Source organism: Oncorhynchus clarkii, chromosome 16 (assembly GCF_045791955.1).
Source record: "Oncorhynchus clarkii lewisi isolate Uvic-CL-2024 chromosome 16, UVic_Ocla_1.0, whole genome shotgun sequence".
Classification (NCBI taxonomy): Eukaryota; Metazoa; Chordata; class Actinopteri; order Salmoniformes; family Salmonidae; genus Oncorhynchus; species Oncorhynchus clarkii.
Window position 1 is genome coordinate 11,544,878 of NC_092162.1, and position 19,190 is coordinate 11,564,067.

The following is a 19,190-nucleotide window of genomic DNA, read 5'->3' on the forward strand; positions in this document are numbered from 1 at the left end:
GTTGTTGCATAGCAAAACTATATCTAAAGACTAATTGGCCCAGTTTGCTCACTCAACTCCTGATGAATCTCAACCCACAGCAGTGATCTGCTTATTAATTACATTTCTACACGCTGATCTCTAGAATTCTATTTCTGTGCTTGGTGAGTCAGGGTTGTCGAAGCTTGTTAGGACACAGCTGCTTCAGCCCAGTCAGCTGTCAGTCACAGGCATAATAAGCCATCACTCTCCAATCACACGCAAGACGGTCTCACGCATCATCAAGCCAGTTGCCAATCAAAGGCCACCCCTACCTGGTCTCCCGGGAGACAAAGAAGAAGCTGTCATCGGGGGCATCGATCAAGTTTGGGCGTCTCTTCCTAATCATGACTCCGCCCCTAGCACTGCCCCTGGTCCCCCCGCCTCCACTGCTACGGCCGTTCTGCTGGGAAGAGCCAATCACAAACAATTACTCCAGAACGAGAAAATCAAATACGAGCACCTCATGATTATTCAATAAAAAAAACTGCCATGCTTAATGATGTAATATTGTAGAGTCAACCTTAAATGTCTGTATTTGAAGTCTATGGTTGGTCTACGGGCAGATTGGTATATTGTGATGTGGTCAGCTGACATGTTAAACACCTATCCTGGCGATTTGAGATCTATCATGCGTCTACAATGTTGTCAGGCAGGAACACCACATATTTAAAGTCCTGTGTTTAGTAAAAGAGAAACTGTTACTCACCACTGGTACCGTTGTCTGGCCTGGGTTTTCTACAGAAGGACACGGGAGACAACATGATAGAGATTAGTTGGAGTGTGTGTGATTGTAGGTGTGTGTGCAAGTGTGTGTGTGTGTGTGTGTGTACCTGGGCGTTTCTCTGGCTCGGCTCTGGTGTGGTGGTGGAAGCTTCGTTTACCCAGAAGGCCATGGGGACCGTGAGGGAGAGAAGAGAGGAGGCGGCGAGGGGGAGGGGCTTGCAGGCCAAGGGTTCGGTGAGAACGGGGGGCGTGTATCGCGGGGCGGGACTCTGGAACACATAGCATCACATGTTTGACCACCCATATTACTCCGTTTTTTTCTATTTGTTGTCATAAGAGAATGTCATTCCTTGGAGACTACTCTTATGTCATACAAACACGTATTTGCTCCATTGTTTAGGCATTGCGTGTGTTACCCAGGAACTGCAGGACGCTGGTCAGGGTGCTCCTCTGGGTGGTCCGGATTCTGGGTGGTCGCCCAACTTGCCCCTCCGACAGCCGCAACATATCTAGACCAATCACCACACAGCAGCTCTACTACTGACCAATCACCAAACAGCGCCAGTGACAGACAAAGCAGCTGTACTATGTCATTCAGTCAAGAATACGGAGAATGTTTCAGACAGAGAAAAGATATGAACATTGCTTCATCTACTGGTGCCTGTGGCATGCTGTGTTGTTTGTTTTGAATTGGTGAACCTCTAATACAGAATGTATCTGAAAGCTCTGAAACTAACCGTTACCAACTAATAGTAACTGCTAATAAAACTGTAAATACCTGCAGTATGAGTTGAAAGCAGTTTGAAAGTGAAACACTGTGTTAGATGACTTACTGTATGAGGTGGTTATGGGTAGATGTAACAGCAGTGTTAGACTTACTGTAGGAGGTGGTTATGGGTAGATGTAGCAGCAGTGTTAGATGACTTACTGTATGAGGTGGTTATGGGTAGATGTAACAGCAGTGTTAGATGACTTACTGTATGAGGTGGTTATGGGTAGATGTAACAGCAGTGTTAGATGACTTACTGTATGAGGTGGTTATGGGTAGATGTAACAGCAGTGTTAGATTACTTACTGTATGAGGTGGTTATGGGTAGATGTAGCAGCAGTGTTAGATGACTTACTGTAGGAGGTGGTTATGGGTAGATGTAGCAGCAGTGTTAGATGACTTACTGTATGAGGTGGTTATGGGTAGATGTAACAGCAGTGCTAGACTTACTGTATGAGGTGGTTATGGGTAGATGTAGCAGCAGTGTTAGATGACTTACTGTATGAGGTGGTTATGGGTAGATGTAACAGCAGTGTTAGATGACTTACTGTAGGAGGTGGTTATGGGTAGATGTAGCAGCAGTGTTAGATGACTTACTGTAGGAGGTGGTTATGGGTAGATGTAACAGCAGTGTTAGATGACTTACTGTATGAGGTGGTTATGGGTAGATGTAGCAGCAGTGTTAGATGACTTACTGTATGAGGTGGTTATGGGTAGATGTAGCAGCAGTGTTAGATGACTTACTGTATGAGGTGGTTATGGGTAGATGTAACAGCAGTGTTAGATGACTTACTGTATGAGGTGGTTATGGGTAGATGTAACAGCAGTGCTAGACTTACTGTATGAGGTGGTTATGGGTAGATGTAGCAGCAGTGTTAGATGACTTACTGTATGAGGTGGTTATGGGTAGATGTAGCAGCAGTGTTAGATGACTTACTGTAGGAGGTGGTTATGGGTAGATGTAGCAGCAGTGTTAGATGACTTACTGTAGGAGGTGGTTATGGGTAGATGTAACAGCAGTGTTAGATGACTTACTGTATGAGGTGGTTATGGGTAGATGTAGCAGCAGTGTTAGATGACTTACTGTATGAGGTGGTTATGGGTAGATGTAGCAGCAGTGTTAGATGACTTACTGTATGAGGTAGTTATGGGTAGATGTAGCAGCAGTGTTATGAGGTGGTTATGGGTAGATGTAGCAGCAGTGTGTTAGATGACTTACTGTATGAGGTGGTTATGGGTAGATGTAGCAGCAGTTAGATTACTTACTGTATGAGGTAGTTATGGGTAGATGTAGCAGCAGTTAGATGACTTACTGTATGAGGTGGTTATGGGTAGATGTAGCAGCAGTGTTAGATGACTTACTATATGAGGTGGTTATGGGTAGATGTAGCAGCAGTGTTAGATGACTTACTGTATGAGGTGGTTATGGGTAGATGTAGCAGCAGTGTTAGATGACTTACTGTATGAGGTGGTTATGGGTAGATGTAACAGCAGTGTTAGATGACTTACTGTATGAGGTGGTTATGGGTAGATGTAGCAGCAGTGTTAGATGACTTACTGTATGAGGTGGTTATGGGTAGATGTAACAGCAGTGTTAGATGACTTACTGTATGAGGTGGTTATGGGTAGATGTAGCAGCAGTGTTAGATGACTTACTGTATGAGGTGGTTATGGGTAGATGTAGCAGCAGTGTTAGACTTACTGTAGGAGGTGGTTATGGGTAGATGTAACAGCAGGAGCAGTGTTAGATGACTTACTTATGAGGTGGTTATGGGTAGATGTAGCAGCAGTGTGTTAGATGACTTACTGTATGAGGTGGTTATGGGTAGATGTAACAGCAGTGTTAGACTTACTGTATGAGGTGGTTATGGGTAGATGTAGCAGCAGTGTTAGATGACTTACTGTATGAGGTGGTTATGGGTAGATGTAACAGCAGTGTTAGACTTATTGTATGAGGTGGTTATGGGTAGATGTAGCAGCAGTGTGTTAGATGACTTACTGTAGGAGGTGGTTATGGGTAGATGTAGCAGCAGTGTTAGATGACTTACTGTATGAGGTGGTTATGGGTAGATGTAACAGCAGTGTTAGATGACTTACTGTAGGAGGTGGTTATGGGTAGATGTAACAGCAGTGTTAGATGACTTACTGTATGAGGTGGTTATGGGTAGATGTAGCAGCAGTGTTAGATGACTTACTGTATGAGGTGGTTATGGGTAGATGTAGCAGCAGTGTTAGATGACTTACTGTATGAGGTGGTTATGGGTAGATGTAGCAGCAGTGTTAGATGACTTACTGTATGAGGTGGTTATGGGTAGATGTAGCAGCAGTGTTAGATGACTTACTGTATGAGGTGGTTATGGGTAGATGTAGCAGCAGTGCTCACACACTAAATTTATTAGCGTAACCCTTACAACATGCACACGGTGAGGGTGTGACTGGGGTGTGATGGAAGCAGGCAGAGAAGGGTGGAGTCCATGCTGCAGTAGGGGCGGGGCTTGTCTGGTCCTTTGACCAACCGGTGAGTGTGGTGGCGTGATGACAGGTACACAGACAAATGAAGCACAAGGACTCAGAGAGGATGGTTTCAGCTGTGACTTTATTACAGTTACCACTGTCACATTCACAGAGAGAGGGATGGAGAGAGGAAGAGAGCGAGACGGAGAAAGATGAGAAGAATGGAGAGAGGAAGAGACGAAGAGAGAGACAGAGAGGGAATGGGAGAGATGAAGAGCAAGAGACAGAGATAAATACGAGGTAGGAGAAATAGAGAGCAATAGAAGTGAGTCCATATGACTGGAACAGAGGAACATCCTGATATGGGCATGTGAGAGTGGCTTACAGGACGGAATGGGAGCACGTGTGGGGGTCGGCTTGGCAAGACAGAAACAGGAAATAAAAAAAACGAGCTTAAAAACTCAGAAAGAAAAGCTGAGAATAGAAGGCTGTGGTCATTTTCATAAAGACACTACTGCCTGAACTCACCCATTTTACATTCCTCCCTCCCTCCTTGTCATCAGATGAGCTCTAATTAAACTTATCTCAAATCAATCACGCCGACCACTCGTCTCTCATACATACAATTCCTTGCAGAAAAAGCACACCAAGGCTCATCAATGTAACATGCACTGTGCTGTGCAAAATAGAGCTTCTCTTAGTAAAATATGTCTCCTCCACTTCTAACTAACCTTAGCAAATATACGCTGACATTCTGCAACTATCATCTACTCTGGCCCGGAGAATAGGGAGAGCTTCCATTATGTGTGTTTGTGTATGGGTGAGCATGTGTAGGACTTGTGTGCGGGGCATGCATGTGTACAAAAGGACCCGTTCTGAGAAATGTTTGGAGAAGTGTGCTCCTATGGATTTCAAACGGCTCTAACGGCTGTTCAGTTGATATCGACAAAAACAAACCAAAAACAGACCTAGACAGACGGATGAACAGATGGTGAAACTCAAAAGTCATGAGGACCGCCAGTCTTTATTGGAAACGGGGGGAAATACAAAAAACAGAATAATAATATAATACAGTATAACAAAAACAGAGAGAGAAACAGACAGAGGGTGGGAGGAGAGGGGGTGAAAGGGGGGTGGCGGTGTGTGTCCATGTGTGTGTGTGTGGAGGCAGAAGTTAGGAATTGAAGGAGCTCTTACACGCAGCCTTTATGGCGCCACAGTTAATGGGCACAAAGGGGCGCCGCGCAGCGCGTCGCAGTCTGATGATGTCGCGGCACATGTGGCGTGCCAGCTTGGTGAGGCGGGTGGCCTGCAGCAGGAAGGCCTGCTTTGTCTTCGTGGAGGACTTGGGGCTGCCGCTGTTACGCACCGGCACCATGTGACTGGACTGGCGGGGGCCGTGGCCACGCGACCGAGGCTCCTAGAGGGAGAGAGTGCCAACATGAGTACCTGTTCTGTATGACGGAGAAAAACAACTGTCCTACATTATATATTTATCAGAATGTTCAGTAACATTGATTCAGCAGAATAAGCCCCTGGGGTACAGTAGTTAAAGGTGAGGTCTTACGTTGGGCACAGGGCTGGGTGGGGTCTTCTCCTCGGGCCCCTCCGCTCTGCTTGGCATCTTAAGGCCACCGTACTTCTTCCAGTACATCCAGCACGACACACACAGGCGACACTGCATGTTGGGTGGCCCCCACGAGTACCACTGGGCTGATTGTGTCGCTGTACACACACACACACACACACACACACATTCTGCATGTTAGGACTCATACACCTCATCAAAGCATAATAAATAAACATGATCAATATCTAACAGTTGATCGATAAGTCATCCTCTTAAACACTCTGATGAGTGTTTAAGATGAGGGATGGAGAGCTGGATGGATGGATGAAGGTCTACTTACAGTAGCAGCTCTCGCAGGCTCGTCCTCCCCCCGCTGCATGGTAGGCTCCAGGCCCCGCCCCATTCACAGTCGCCATCTTCCCATTGGTCACTGAGATCTGGTTAGGGTTGGGCTTATTGCTGCGAAACAAGAGGGAGGTAGATACACAACAACTCCTCAACATGAATCCTCTAACGCTGAAGACACACACTGTCTATGGACATGATTGTGCACCAACACTCACACACAAACACTTAGACAGACACTCAATCAATAAAACACACACACACACACACTTACTATGTGGGGATGTAAACCTGCTTCAGTTTGCTTTCTGCTTCTGCTGCCTTCAGTCTCTTCTGCTCAGAGAGAAAGACAGAGAGGAGGGTTAGACTACTAGCCAATAAGACCAGAGGACAGCTTGGCACTGGATGCTGCGGTGTGGCTAACAGCTAGGTTAGCTAGGTTAGCTAGCTAGCTAGCAGCAGTGGGTTAGAGATACAGAGACTGACCTGCTGTACGTATCGGTCTGTTGTCTTCCACATGTAATAATACTCTATTATACTGGTCAGAGACTTCCACGGTAGCTAAAGAGAAGGAAAAAGAGAGAGATGGTATTAACGTATATGTTTTTTTATGTCTGTGTCAGATCCCTCATGGATATTGATGAGCAGGCCGACCAGGGTTATTCTGAAACCTACTCATCAGATGCAAACACACACAAATAAGATGGCTGCCATCTTGCGAGCTCCAACCCAACTTTGCTATTTAGTGATTATTTTAGCATTTATCCTTACTTTTTTTTTTGCACAAAATGACTGACAAGAACGTTTGAACATCAGATCGGCAGTTACTAACCTAATTCCGGCATCAACTTAGACTCATCTGCTCGTTGTATAATTCTGACCCAATTTTCCCGGCTATCCAAGAGGAAATGCCGGCGACAAAGAAGCAGGAGAGGGGAGCTAGTCTCTTAATAATAAGATGGGTGTTCTCCGATCGCAGATTTTCTACCAACAGGACTCTAGAAACTGCAATATTCTCTGCTTTTCTGGAACGTGGCTTTCGGACAAGATAATCCCCTGTGGCTATCCAAATCAAAGTATTTCCCATTCACTGAGCAGACAGGACATTGAAATGTGGCAAAAGGTCGCAAAGTTCAAGGGGGCCGAATACTTTCGCAAGGCACTGTATATATATATATATATACACACACATATATTCCAGCTCAGGACAAGAAAAAGAAGCAGGCACTTAAACTGTACGAGGCTATAAACAAGCAGAAAACCACCAGAAGGCTGCTTTCCTTCTGCGTCATTAAGACATTTAGAGGTCTGCGCGGGACTGATGAATTAATCCCGCTCCCACAGCTTTTCATACCGCACCTGCCCACACCTGCTGGCTTCCTGTCCGACTCCCACCCGCCCACACCTGCTGGCTCCCTGTCAGACTCTCACCCACCCACACCTGCTGGCTTCCTGTCCGACTCCCACCCGCCCACACCTGCTGGCTTCCTGTCCGACTCCCACCCGCCCACACCTGCTGGCTTCCTGTCCGACTCCCACCCCCCCACACCTGCTGGCTTCCTGTCCGACTCCCACCCACCCACACCTGCTGGCTTCCTGTCCGACTCCCACCCTCCCACACCTGCTGGCTTCCTGTCCGAATCCCACCCACCCACCCACACCTGCTGGCTTCCTTCCAGAGGACAAAAATCAGTTAACCACCTAACTGAGGAACTCAATTTAACCTTGCGCAATACCCTAGATGCAGTTGCACCCCTAAAAACTAAAAACATTTCTTATAAGAAACTAGCTCCCTGGTATGTAGAAAATACCCGAGCTCTGAAGCAAGCTTCCAGAAAATTGGAACGGAAATGACGCCACGCCAAACTGAAAGTCTTCCGACTAGCTTGGAAAGACAGTACCGTGCAGTATCGAAGAGCCCTTACTGCTGCTCGATCATCCTATTTTTCCAACTTAATTAAGGAAAATAAGAACAATCCAAAATTTATTTTTGATACGGTTGCAAAGCTAACTAAAAAGCAGCATTCCCCAAGTGAGGATGGCTTTCACTTCAGCAGTAATAAATTCACAAACTTCTTTGAGGAAAGATCATTATTATTAGAAAGCAAATTACGGACTCCTCTTTAAATCTGCGTATTCCTTCAAAGCTCAGTTGTCCTGAGTCTGCACAACTCTGCCAGGACCTAGGATCAAGAGAGACACTCAAGTGTTTTAGTACTATATCTCTTGACACAATGATGAAAAGAATCATGGCCTCTAAACCTTCAAGCTGCATACTGGACCCTATTCCAACTAAACTACTGAAAGAGCTGCTTCCTGTGCTTGGAACATAATAAACGTCTCTCTATCCACCGGATGTGTACCAAACTCACTAAAAGTGGCAGTAATAAAGCCTCTCTTGAAAAAGTCAAACCTTGACCCAGAAAATATAAAAAAACTAATCGGCCTATTTCGAATCTTCCAATCCTCTAAAATCTTCCATTCCTCTAATTTTTTTTAGAAAGGCTTTTGCGCAGCAACTCACTGCCTTCCTGAAGACAAACAATGTATACGAAATGCTTCAGTCTGGTTTTAGACCCCATCATAGCACTGAGACTGCACTTGTGAAGATGGTAAATGACCTTTTAATGGCAATAGACCGAGGCTCTGCATCTGTCCTCGTGCTCCTAGACCTTAGTGCTGCTTTTGATACCATCGATCACCACATTCTTTTGGAGAGATTGGAAACCAAAATTGGTCTACACGGACAAGTTCTGGCCTGGTTTAGATCTTATCTGTTGGAAAGATATCAGTTTGTCTCTGTGAATGGTTTGGCCTCTGACAAATCAACTGTAAATTTCGGTGTTCCTCAAGGTTCCGTTTTAGGACCACTATTGTTTTCACTATATATTTTACCTCTTGGGAATGTCATTCGAAAACATAATATTAACTTTCACTGCTATGCGGATGACACACAGCTGTACATTTCAATGAAACATGGTGAAGCCCCAAAATTGCCCTCGCTAGAAGCCTGTGTTTCAGACATAAGGAAGTGGATGGCTGCAAACGTTCTACTTTTAAACTCGGACAAAACAGAGATGTTTGTTCTAGGTCCCAAGAAACAAAGAGATCTTCTGTTGAATCTGACAATTAATCTTAATGGTTGTACAATCGTCTCAAATAAAACTGTGAAGGACCTCGGTGTTACTCTGGACCCTGATCTCTCTTTTGACGAACATATCAAGACTGTTTCAAGGACAGCTTTTTTCCATCTACGTAACATTGCAAAAATCTGAAGCTTTCTGTCCAAAAATGATGCAGAAAAATTAATCCATGCTTTTGTTACTTCTAGGTTAGACTACTGCAATGCTATACTTTCCGGCTACCCGGATAAAGCACTAAATAAACTTTAGTTAGTGCTAAATACGGCTGCTAGAATCCTGACTAGAACCCCAAAAAAGTATCATATTACTCCAGTGCTAGCTTCCCTACACTGACTTCCTGTCAAGGCAAGGGCTGATTTCAAGGTTTTACTGCTAACCTACAAAGCATTACATGGGCTTGCTCCTACCTATCTCTCTGATTTGGTCCTGCCGTACATACCTACACGTACACTACGGTCACAAGACGCAGGCCTCCTAATTGTCCCTAGAATTTCTAAGCAAACAGCTGGAGGCAGGGCTTTCTCCTATAGAGCTCCATTTTTATGGAATGGTCTGCCTACCAATGTGAGAGACGCAGACTCAGTCTCAACCTTTAAGTCTTTACTGAAGACTCATCTCTTCAGTGGGTCATATGATTGAGTGTAGTCTGGCCCAGGAGTGTGAAGGTGAACGGAAAGGCTCTGGAGCAACGAACCGCCCTTGCTGTCTCTGCCTGGCCGGTTCCCCTCTTTCCACGGGGATTCTCTGCCTCTAACCCTATTACAGGGGCTGAGTCACTGGCTTACTGGTGTTCTTTCATGCCGTCCCTAGGAGGGGTGCGTCACTTGAGTGGGCAGAGTCACTGATGTGATCTTCCTGTCTGGGTTGGCGCCCACCCCTTGGGTTGTGCTGTGGCGGAGATCTTTGTGGGCTATACTCGGCCTTGTCTCAGGATGGTAAGTTGGTGGTTGAAGATATCCCTCTAGTGGTGTGGGGGCTGTGCTTTGGCAAAGTGGGTGGGGTTATATCCTTCCTGTTTGGCCCTGTCCGGGGGTATCATCGGATGGGGCCACAGTGTCTCCTGACCCCTCCTGTCTCAGCCTCCAGTATTTATGCTGCAGTAGTTTATGTGTCAGGGGGCTAGGATCAGTTTGTTATATCTGGACTACTTCTCCTGTCTTATCCGGTGTCCTGTGTGAATTTAAGTATGCTCTCTCTAATTATCTCTTTCTCTGAGGACCTGAGCCCTAGGACCATGCCTCAGGACTACCTGGCATGATGATTCCTTGCTCTCCCAAGTCCACCTGGCCGTGCTGCTGCTCCAGTTTCAACTGGCCGCGACTATGGAATCCTGACCTGTTCACCGGACGTGCTACCTGTCCCAGACCTATTATTTGACCATGCTGGTCATTTATGAACATTTGAACATCTTGGCCATGTTCTGTTATAATCTCCACCCAGCACAGCCAGAAGAGGACTGGCCACCCCTCATATCCTGGTTCCTCTCTAGGTTTCTTCCTAGGTTTTGGCCTTTCTAGGGAGTTTTTCCTAGCCAACATGCTTCAACACCTGCATTGCTTGCTGTTTGGGGTTTTAGGCTGGGTTTCTGTACAGCACTTTGAGATATCAGCTGATGTACGAAGTGCTATATAAATAAATATGATTTTGATTTGGAAGGCTAAAAGAACTGATCGTCTAGTGCGTTCGGAACAGAGAATAAAGGGGGCAGGTTTCTGGGCATGGAAGGATAGATTCAAGGCATAATGTACAGACAAGGGTATGGTAGGATGTGAGTACAGTGGAGGTAAGCCTAGGCATTGAGTGACGATGACAGAGGTGTTCTCTAGAAGCACCATTTAAGCCAGGTGCGGTCACCGCATGTGTGGGGGGTTGAACAACAGGCATATTGAGCATGACTGGAGGCTCTACAGTGAAATAAGACAAAGATTACTAACCAAAACAGCAATAGACAAGGCATAGTTACATTAAGGAGAGGCATGTGTAGCCGAGTAATCATAGGGTCTAGTGAGTAGCAGGCCGGGGCTAGCAGCAGGCTAGCAGATGGGCCTCGGGGACATCGCAACGGGGTGGGCCTGTTGAAACCCCCTCGGACGGTTACGCCGGCAGACCAGTCATGATGGATCGGCAGGGCTCCGTGTCGGCAGCAAAGGCAAAGGCCAATTGGCAAAAGAGGTATTGAAGCCCAGGAATTCTTGATAGATCTATTCGGCTAGCCGGGAGATGGGCATAGATTCGAGGCTAGCTCCAGGCTAACTGGTGCTTGCTTCGGGACAGAGAAGTTAGCCAGGAGTAGCCACTTGGATAGCAGCTAGCTAGCTGCGATCATCCGGTGTAAAGGTTCAGAGCTTGCGGTAGGAATCTGGAGATATGGTGGAGGAAAGCAGTCCGATATGCTCTGGGTTGATGTTGCGCTGTGCAGGTTGGCAGGACTTGACCTGGCTGAAGCTAGCAGTGGCTAACTGACTACTAGCTGGCTAGCTTGAACGGGGTTACGGTTCTAAAGTATAAAAAAATAGCAGATCCATATAGCATTGGGTGAGGCAGGTTGCAGGAGAGTATGTTCAGTCCGTAGATCAATTTTTTTTTAATAAAAAAATATATACGAAGAAAGAAATTATATATACAGTTGAAGTCGGAAGTTTACATACACTTAGGTTGGATTCATCAAAACTTGTTTTTCAACCACTCCAAAAATGTATTGTTGTTTAACAAACTATAGTTTTGGCAAGTCGGTTAGGACATCTACTTTGTGCATGACACAAGTAATTTTTCCAACAATTGTTTACAGACAGATTATTTAACTTATAACTCATTGTATCACAATTCCAGTGGGTCAGAAGTTTGCATACACTAAGTTGACTGTGCCTTTAAACAGCTCGGATAATTCCAGAAAATGATGTCATGGCTTTAGAAGCTTCTGATAGGCTAATTGACATAATTTGAGGCAATTGGAGGTGTACCTGTGGATGTATTTCAAGGCCTACCTTCTAACTCAGTGCCTCTTTGCTTGACATCATGGGAATTTCTAAAGAAATCAGCCAAGACCTCCACAAGGCACCAAAATTGTAGACCTCCACAAGTCTGGTTCATCCTTGGGAGCAATTTCCAAACGTTCATCTGTACAAACAATAGTACGCAAGTATAAACACCATGAGACCATGCAGCTGTCATACCGCTCAGGAAGGAGATGCGTTCTGTCTCCTAGAGATGAATGTACTTTGGTGCAAAAAGTGCAAATCAATCCCAGAACAACAGCAAAGGACCTTGTGAAGATGCTTGAGGAAACAGGCACAAAAGTATCTATATCCACATAACCTGAAAGGCCGCTCAGGAAGGAAGAAGCCACTGCTCCAAAACCGCCATAAAAAGGCCAGACTACGGTTTGCAACTGCACATGGGGACAAAAATCTTACTTTTTGGAGAAATGTCCTCTGGTCTGATGAAGCAGAACTGTTTGACCATAATGACCATCGTTGTGTATGGAGGAAAAAGGGGGAGGCTTGCAAGCCGAAGAACACCATCCCAACCGTGAAGCACGGGGGTGGCAGCATCATGTTGTGGCGGTGCTTTGCTGCAGGAGGGACTGGTGCACTTCACAAAATAGATGGCTTCATGAGGTAGGAAAATTATATGGATATATTGAAGCAACATCTCAAGACATCAGTCAGGAAGTTAAAGCTTGGTCACAAATGGGTTTTCCAAATGGACAATGACCCCAAGCATACTTCCAAAGTTTTGACAAAATGGCTTAAGGACAACAGAGTCAAGGTATTGGAGTGGCCATCACAAAGCCCTGACCTCAATCCTATAGAAAATTTGTGGGCAGAACTGAAAACGCGTGTGCGAGCAAGGAGGCCTATAAACCTGACTCAGTTACACCAGCTCTGTCAGGAGGGATGGGCCAAAATTCACACAACTTGTTGTGGGAAGCTTGTGGAAGGCTACCCGAAAGGTTTGACCCAAGTTAAACAATTTAAAGGCAATGCTACCAAATACTAATTTAGTGCATGTAAACTTCTGACCCACTGGGAATGTGATGAAAGCTGAAATGAATCGTTCTCTCTACTATTATTCTAACATTTCACATTCTTAAAATTAAGTGGTGATCCTAACTGAGCTAAGACAGACAGGGAACTTTTACCAGGATTAAATGTCAGGAATTGTGAAAAACAGATTAAATGTATTTGGCTAAGGTGTATGTAAACTTTCAACTTCAACTGTACAAGCCAATTGAAACATCCCACTGCTACGCCATCTTGGATTACCAAGTACTTGGCAGTCTGGTGAAGTACACTTCCAAGCAAGGGCTTTGGAATGGAGATGCAATATGGCAGTCGTGCCAACATATCTCATCAGCCACATTGTGGTTGAAAACATTTTTGGGAGATGCGATGGATCATTGGGGATCATTCAATATTCCCTTTTATTTGTTGTTCAGTGAAATCCTCCCATATGAAGAGTCAACTCATTTAATTCAAGTTCAATTCGTAACTAAATAGTTTTTAAAATTTCTATTGGAAAGATTTAATTTTCAATTATGTCTACTTATGATGAGGTAAAAGGTTTATGTTTGTCACGCCCTGACCTTAGAGAGCTGTTTTATTTCTCCATTTGGTTAGGTCAGGGTGTGATGTGGGGTGGGCATTCTATGTTTTGTTTTTCTAGAATTTTGTATTTCCATGTTTTGGCCGGGTATGGTTCTCAATCATGGACAGCTGTCTATCGTTGTCTCTGATTGGGAACCATACTTAGGTAGCTCCTTTCCCTCCTTTCTTTGTGGCACATAGCCCTTAAGCTTCACGGTTGTTTTGTATTGTTTATTGTTTTTGTCGGCGTCATCCTAAATAAAAGGAATATGCACGCTCACCACGCTGCGCTTTGGTCCTCTTCATTCCACGGCCGTGACAGAACTTCCCACCACCAAAAGACCAAGCAGCGTGGTAAAGAGGACTCCTGGACATGGGAGGAGATCCTGGACGGTAAGGGACCCTGGAGGCAGGCTGGGGAGTATCACCTTCCAAGGGAGGAGATAACGGCACCGAAGGAGGAGCGGCGGCGATATGAGGAGGCACGTCAGCGGAGCAGGAACGAGAGGCAGCCCCCACGAAAAGTTGGTGGGGGGCACACGGGGAGTTTAGCTGAGTCAGGTTGGAGACCTGAGCCAACTCCCGTGCTTACCGTAGCGAGCATCGTACTGGTCAGGCACCGTGTTTATGCGGTGGAGCGCACAGTGTCTCCAGTGCGCGTTCACAGCCCGGTGTGCTACATCCCAGCTCCCCGCATCTGCCAGGCTAGGGTGAGCATCCAGCCAGGACGGATGGTGCCGGCTCAGCGTTCCTGGTCTCCAGTGCGTCTCTTCGGCCCAGGATATCCTACGCCGGCTCTGCGCACTGTGTCTCCGGTACGTCTGCACAGCCCAGTGTGGACAAAGTCTCCTGTATGTCACCCCAGCATGGTGAGTCCTGTGACTGCGCCCAGAACTAATCCTCTTGTATGTCACCCCAGCCTGGTGAGTCCTGTGCCTGCTCCCAGAACCAGGCCTCCTGTGTGTCTCTCCACTCCAGTGATGATCCATGGCACGAAGCTTCCAGTGATGATCCATGGCACGAAGCTTCCAGTGATGATCCATGGCAAGAAGCCACCAGTGATGATCCATGGCAAGAAGCCTCCAGTGATGATCCATGGCAAGAAGCCTCCAGTGGTGATCCATGGCACGAAGCCTCCAACGACGGCCTCCAGTCCGGAGCCCCCAGCGACGGCCTCCAGTCCGGAGCCCCCAGCGACAGCCTCCAGTCCGGAGCCCCAAGCGACAGCCTCCAGTCCGGAGCCCCAAGCGACAGCCTCCAGTCCGGAGCCCCAAGCGACAGCCTCCAGTCCGGAGCCCCCAGCGAGGGTGCCCAGTCCGGGGCCCGCAACGAGGTTGCCCAGTCCAGGGCCCGCAACGAGGGTCCCCACACCAGAGGCGCCACCAAAGCGGGGTGAGCCAGAGGTGGAGCTGGGTCTACGTCCCGCACCCGAGCGGCCACCGCGGATAGATTCCCACCCGGAAACTCCCCTATAGCTTCAGGTTTTGCGGCCGGAGTCCGCACACCCTGACCTTAGAGAGACGTTTTATTTCTCTATTTGGAGCGGGTCAATAAGCTTCAAGGTCAGGGTGTGATGTGGGGTGGGCATTCTATGTTTTGTTTTTCTATGATTTTGTATTTCCATGTTTTTTGGCCGGGTATGGTTCTCAATCAGGGACAGCTGTCTATCGTTGTCTCTGATTGGGAACCATACTTAGGTAAGCCCTTTCCCTCCTTTCAGTGTGGGAAGTTATCTTTGATTTTGGCACATAGCCCTTAGTTAAGCTTCACGGTTGTTTTGTATTGTTTATTGTTTTTGTCGGCGTCATCCTAAATAAAAGGAATATGTACGCTCGCTGCGCTTTGGTCCTCTTCATTCCACGGCCGTGACAATGTTTCGGTCTCCATATGATATGGTAAATATATCCTATGCAAAATACATTTAAATGGTATTAATATTAATTTGCATGTATTTCCGTTAATTCCCATGGAAAGTTTCCACCTCTGAATATTCCCCAAAATGTGCAACCCTACCTCTGCCACACTGACCCTCAACACATGGGCCCCACAGGGGTGTGTGCTTAGTCCCCTCCGGTACTCCCTGATCACCCACGACTGCATGGCCATGCACGACTCAAACATCAACATCAAGTTTGCTGACGACACGACGGTGGTAGGCCTGATCACCGGCGACGATGAGACAGCCTACAGGAAGGTCAGTGACCTGGCAGTGTGTACATATCGTAAGAGTGGGGGTGTTAACCCCAGTGTCCCCCCAAAAAATCCCAATCTGGCTCTAATACCATCATGGCCACCTATCATCCCCAGCTTCCAATTGGCTCATTTGTCCCCCCTTCTCTCCCCCAGGTTGTTGCTGTAAAATGAGAATGTGTTCTCAGTCAACTTACCTGGTAAAATAAGGATTAAAAAAATAAAGTGTGGTGCCAATACATCAACGTCTCCCTCAACGTCAGCAAGACATAATATCTGATCATCGACTACAGGAAACGGGGAGCAAGCACGCCCCCTATCCACATCAACGGGGCTGCAGTGGAGCGGGTCAATAAGCTTCAAGTTCCTCTGTGTCCAAATCACTAAGGCAGCGTTTCCCAAACTCGGTCCTCAGGACCCCAAGGGGAGCACATTTAGTGTGTTGCCCTAACACTACACGGTTGATTAAAAAGATCAAACCTTTATTGAATAATTGATTTGAATCATATGTATTGCGCTAGGTCAGAAACCAAAACACCGCTTGGGGTCCCGAGGATCGAGTTTGGGAAACCCTGCACTAAGGACTTCAAATGGTACACATACACACAAACAGTCGTGAAGACCCTCAGGAGGTTGAAAAGATCTAGCATGGGCCCTCTAATCCTCAAAAGGTTCTACAGCAGAGGGTGGTGCAGACAGCCCAGTACACCACTGGGGCCGAGCTCCCTGCCATCCAGGAACTCTATACCAGGCGATGTGAAAGGAAAGCCCGGAAAATCGTTAAAGACTCCAGCCACCCAAGCCATAGACTATTCTCTCTGTTTCCGCACGGCAGTACCAGAGCAACAAGTCTGACACCAACAGGCTCCTGAACAGCTTCTATACCCAAGCCTTAAGACTGCTAAATAGCTAACAGAATGGCTACATTGACTATGTGAGTTGACCCTTGATTTTATTTATCTTTCTCTCCATCACTCCAGTATCCCTGTCCGCTGACCCCTATACATATCTACCTCCATCACTCCAGTATCCCTGTCCCCTAACCCTTATACATATCTACCTCCCATCACTCCAGTATCCCTGTCACCTTATCCCTATACATATCTACCTCCATCACTCCAGTATCCCTGTCACCTTACCCCTATACATATCTACCTCCATCACTCCAGTATCCGTGCACTCTGTAAATAAGGTATTGGAACTGACCCTGTATATAGCTTCTTACTTTCTCGTGTGTTTTTGTTCTACCATACTTTAGTATTTTATAGTACTACTGGTATTGGTTACTGCACTGTTGGGAACGAGCAAGCAACAAAGGCATTTCCCTGTACATGTGCCCGTGACATTAAAAACAATGTACACACACACACTGAGACTGTGACTTACGAAGTCTTGTCTTATGTCGTTGAAGTCCTTTCCGTATTTTTCCAGAGCCTCTTCAAACATGGCTGCCTCCGAGGCGCTCCACTCCTCCATCTCGTCCCGACACAGCACCGGCCCACCGGACGGCACCAACACACTCAACGCACTGGACAGGTCGTAACCATGACGATGCAGCGTGTCCATCGCGTGGAACTACACACGGGGACACACGCAGGCAGATAGAAAGTTAGAGAAGGTTACATCCTTAGACGAACAGTCAAACTCGGGACAATACAAAAGTGTGTGTGTGTGTGTCTATCACCAGTGTGATGTCTCGTGAGGCGGCGGCTGCACTCGCATGTAGACTGGGCTGTCTGACCGAACTGCTACAGTCCAGCGCCCTGGCAAACGTCCCCACCGCCCTACAAGCACACAGTTTTAATGTCAGGGCTAGAGATCAAGGGTCTTCGGTACGGAAAATTAACCGAGAGGTCAGGGATTAGAGGTTAAAGGTCGTACCGTGCCACCACCAGGAACTGGTCTATCTGTTTGCTGGAGAGAGGACAGTCAGGATCCCATAGCTTCTCTTCTAGCTTTGATTGGTCACGTTCATCTGAGTCACCTACGAAGAGATACAGTCAGTCAGAGGGGGTGGGGGGGTGTGTGTGTGTGTGTGTGTGTGTGTGTGTGTGTGTGTGTGCGCCTACCCTCCTGTAGCATGTCAGGTACGTCAGCCTGAAAGCGTGGTCCCACTCTGATCTCTCCTTTATCAGCCAACAGTGTCTTCTGGGTAGGGTCGTAGACCAGCGAGTAGAAGAACATATCCTATGGAAAACACACATATTTTTACAATACATACACGCGCACACACAAAGCTGACACATGAGAATGGTATGGGAGGCATTTTATTGGCAGGTGTGAACCTACCAACACCTACACACAACCCCTCTTACCTCTTTGTCCAGGTAGGAGAGAACAGCTTCCGTCTCATTCAACAATGCCACACTACACTTCCCCCTAAAAGAGAGAGACGGGGCGGGGGTGAGCACTGTTGTCTGTGGTACACGGTTTAATGGCTGGGTGAGTGTGCATCCTGGGGTACTGCCTGTTACAGCAGGGGGGATTGTGTGTGTGTGTGTGTGTGTGTGTGTGTGTGTGTGTGTGTGTGGGGGCTGGCACAATGACTGTATAACTGTGTCACCGACAGTTATGGATGAAGACAGTCATGAAAATAAAATGATCAGTTCCAGGCATTATTGTGAGCCGTCCTCCCCTCAGCAGCCTCCACTGACACAGTGCATTCAGAAAGTATTCAGACCCCTTGACATTTTCCACATTTTGTTAAGTTGCAGCATTATTCTAAAATTGATTAAATTGTTTTTCTTCGCAATCAATCTACACACAATACCCCATAATGACAAAGAAAAAACTGGTTATCAATTTGTCAATTTATATTTAATAAAAATACAATTTAAAACAGAAATAAGTATTCAGACTGACTCAGTACTTTGTTGAAGCATTTTTGGCAGCGATTACAGCCTCGAGTCTTCTTGGGTATAACACTACAAGCTTGGCACACCTGCATTTGGTAAGTTTCTCCCATTCTTCTCTGCAGATCCTCTCAAGCTGTCAGGTTGGATGGGGAGTGTTGTTATTTTCCTGTCTCTCCAGAGATGGTCGATCGGGGTCAAGTCCGGGCTCTGGCTGGGCCACTCAAGGACATTCAGAGACCTGTCCCGAAGCCACTCCTGCATTGTCTTGGCTGTGTGCATAGGGTTATTGTTCTGTTGGAAGGTGAACCTGCATCCCACTCTACGGTCCTGAACGCTATGGAGAAGGTTTTCATCATGGATCTCTGTACTTTGTTCCGTTCATCTTTCCCTTGATCCTGACTAGTCTCCCAGTCCCTGCCACTGAAACACATCCCCACAGCATGATCCAGCTACCACCATGCTTCACCGTAGGGATGGTCCCAGGTTTCCTCCAGACGTGACGCTTAGCATTCATGGCAAAGAGTTCAATCTTGG

General features: G+C 46.7%; 1 protein-coding gene across 1 annotated transcript in view; it reads right to left on the reverse strand.

The window, feature by feature from the left end:
- LOC139367959 (metastasis-associated protein MTA3-like) overlaps positions 1 to 19,190 on the reverse strand; it is a 32,130-nt gene that overhangs the window by 3,743 nt on the left and 9,197 nt on the right. The window contains exons 5-18 of the mRNA XM_071106384.1: positions 18,117 to 18,180; positions 17,871 to 17,988; positions 17,683 to 17,785; positions 17,486 to 17,585; positions 17,188 to 17,376; positions 6,369 to 6,443; positions 6,157 to 6,215; positions 5,878 to 5,996; positions 5,535 to 5,692; positions 5,165 to 5,387; positions 1,161 to 1,253; positions 852 to 1,013; positions 728 to 756; positions 294 to 424 (exon numbers count right to left, since the gene is read on the reverse strand). Of these exons, the coding sequence (XP_070962485.1) occupies positions 294 to 424; positions 728 to 756; positions 852 to 1,013; positions 1,161 to 1,253; positions 5,165 to 5,387; positions 5,535 to 5,692; positions 5,878 to 5,996; positions 6,157 to 6,215; positions 6,369 to 6,443; positions 17,188 to 17,376; positions 17,486 to 17,585; positions 17,683 to 17,785; positions 17,871 to 17,988; positions 18,117 to 18,180 (1,623 nt within the window). The remainder of the gene's footprint in view (positions 1 to 293; positions 425 to 727; positions 757 to 851; positions 1,014 to 1,160; positions 1,254 to 5,164; positions 5,388 to 5,534; positions 5,693 to 5,877; positions 5,997 to 6,156; positions 6,216 to 6,368; positions 6,444 to 17,187; positions 17,377 to 17,485; positions 17,586 to 17,682; positions 17,786 to 17,870; positions 17,989 to 18,116; positions 18,181 to 19,190) is intronic.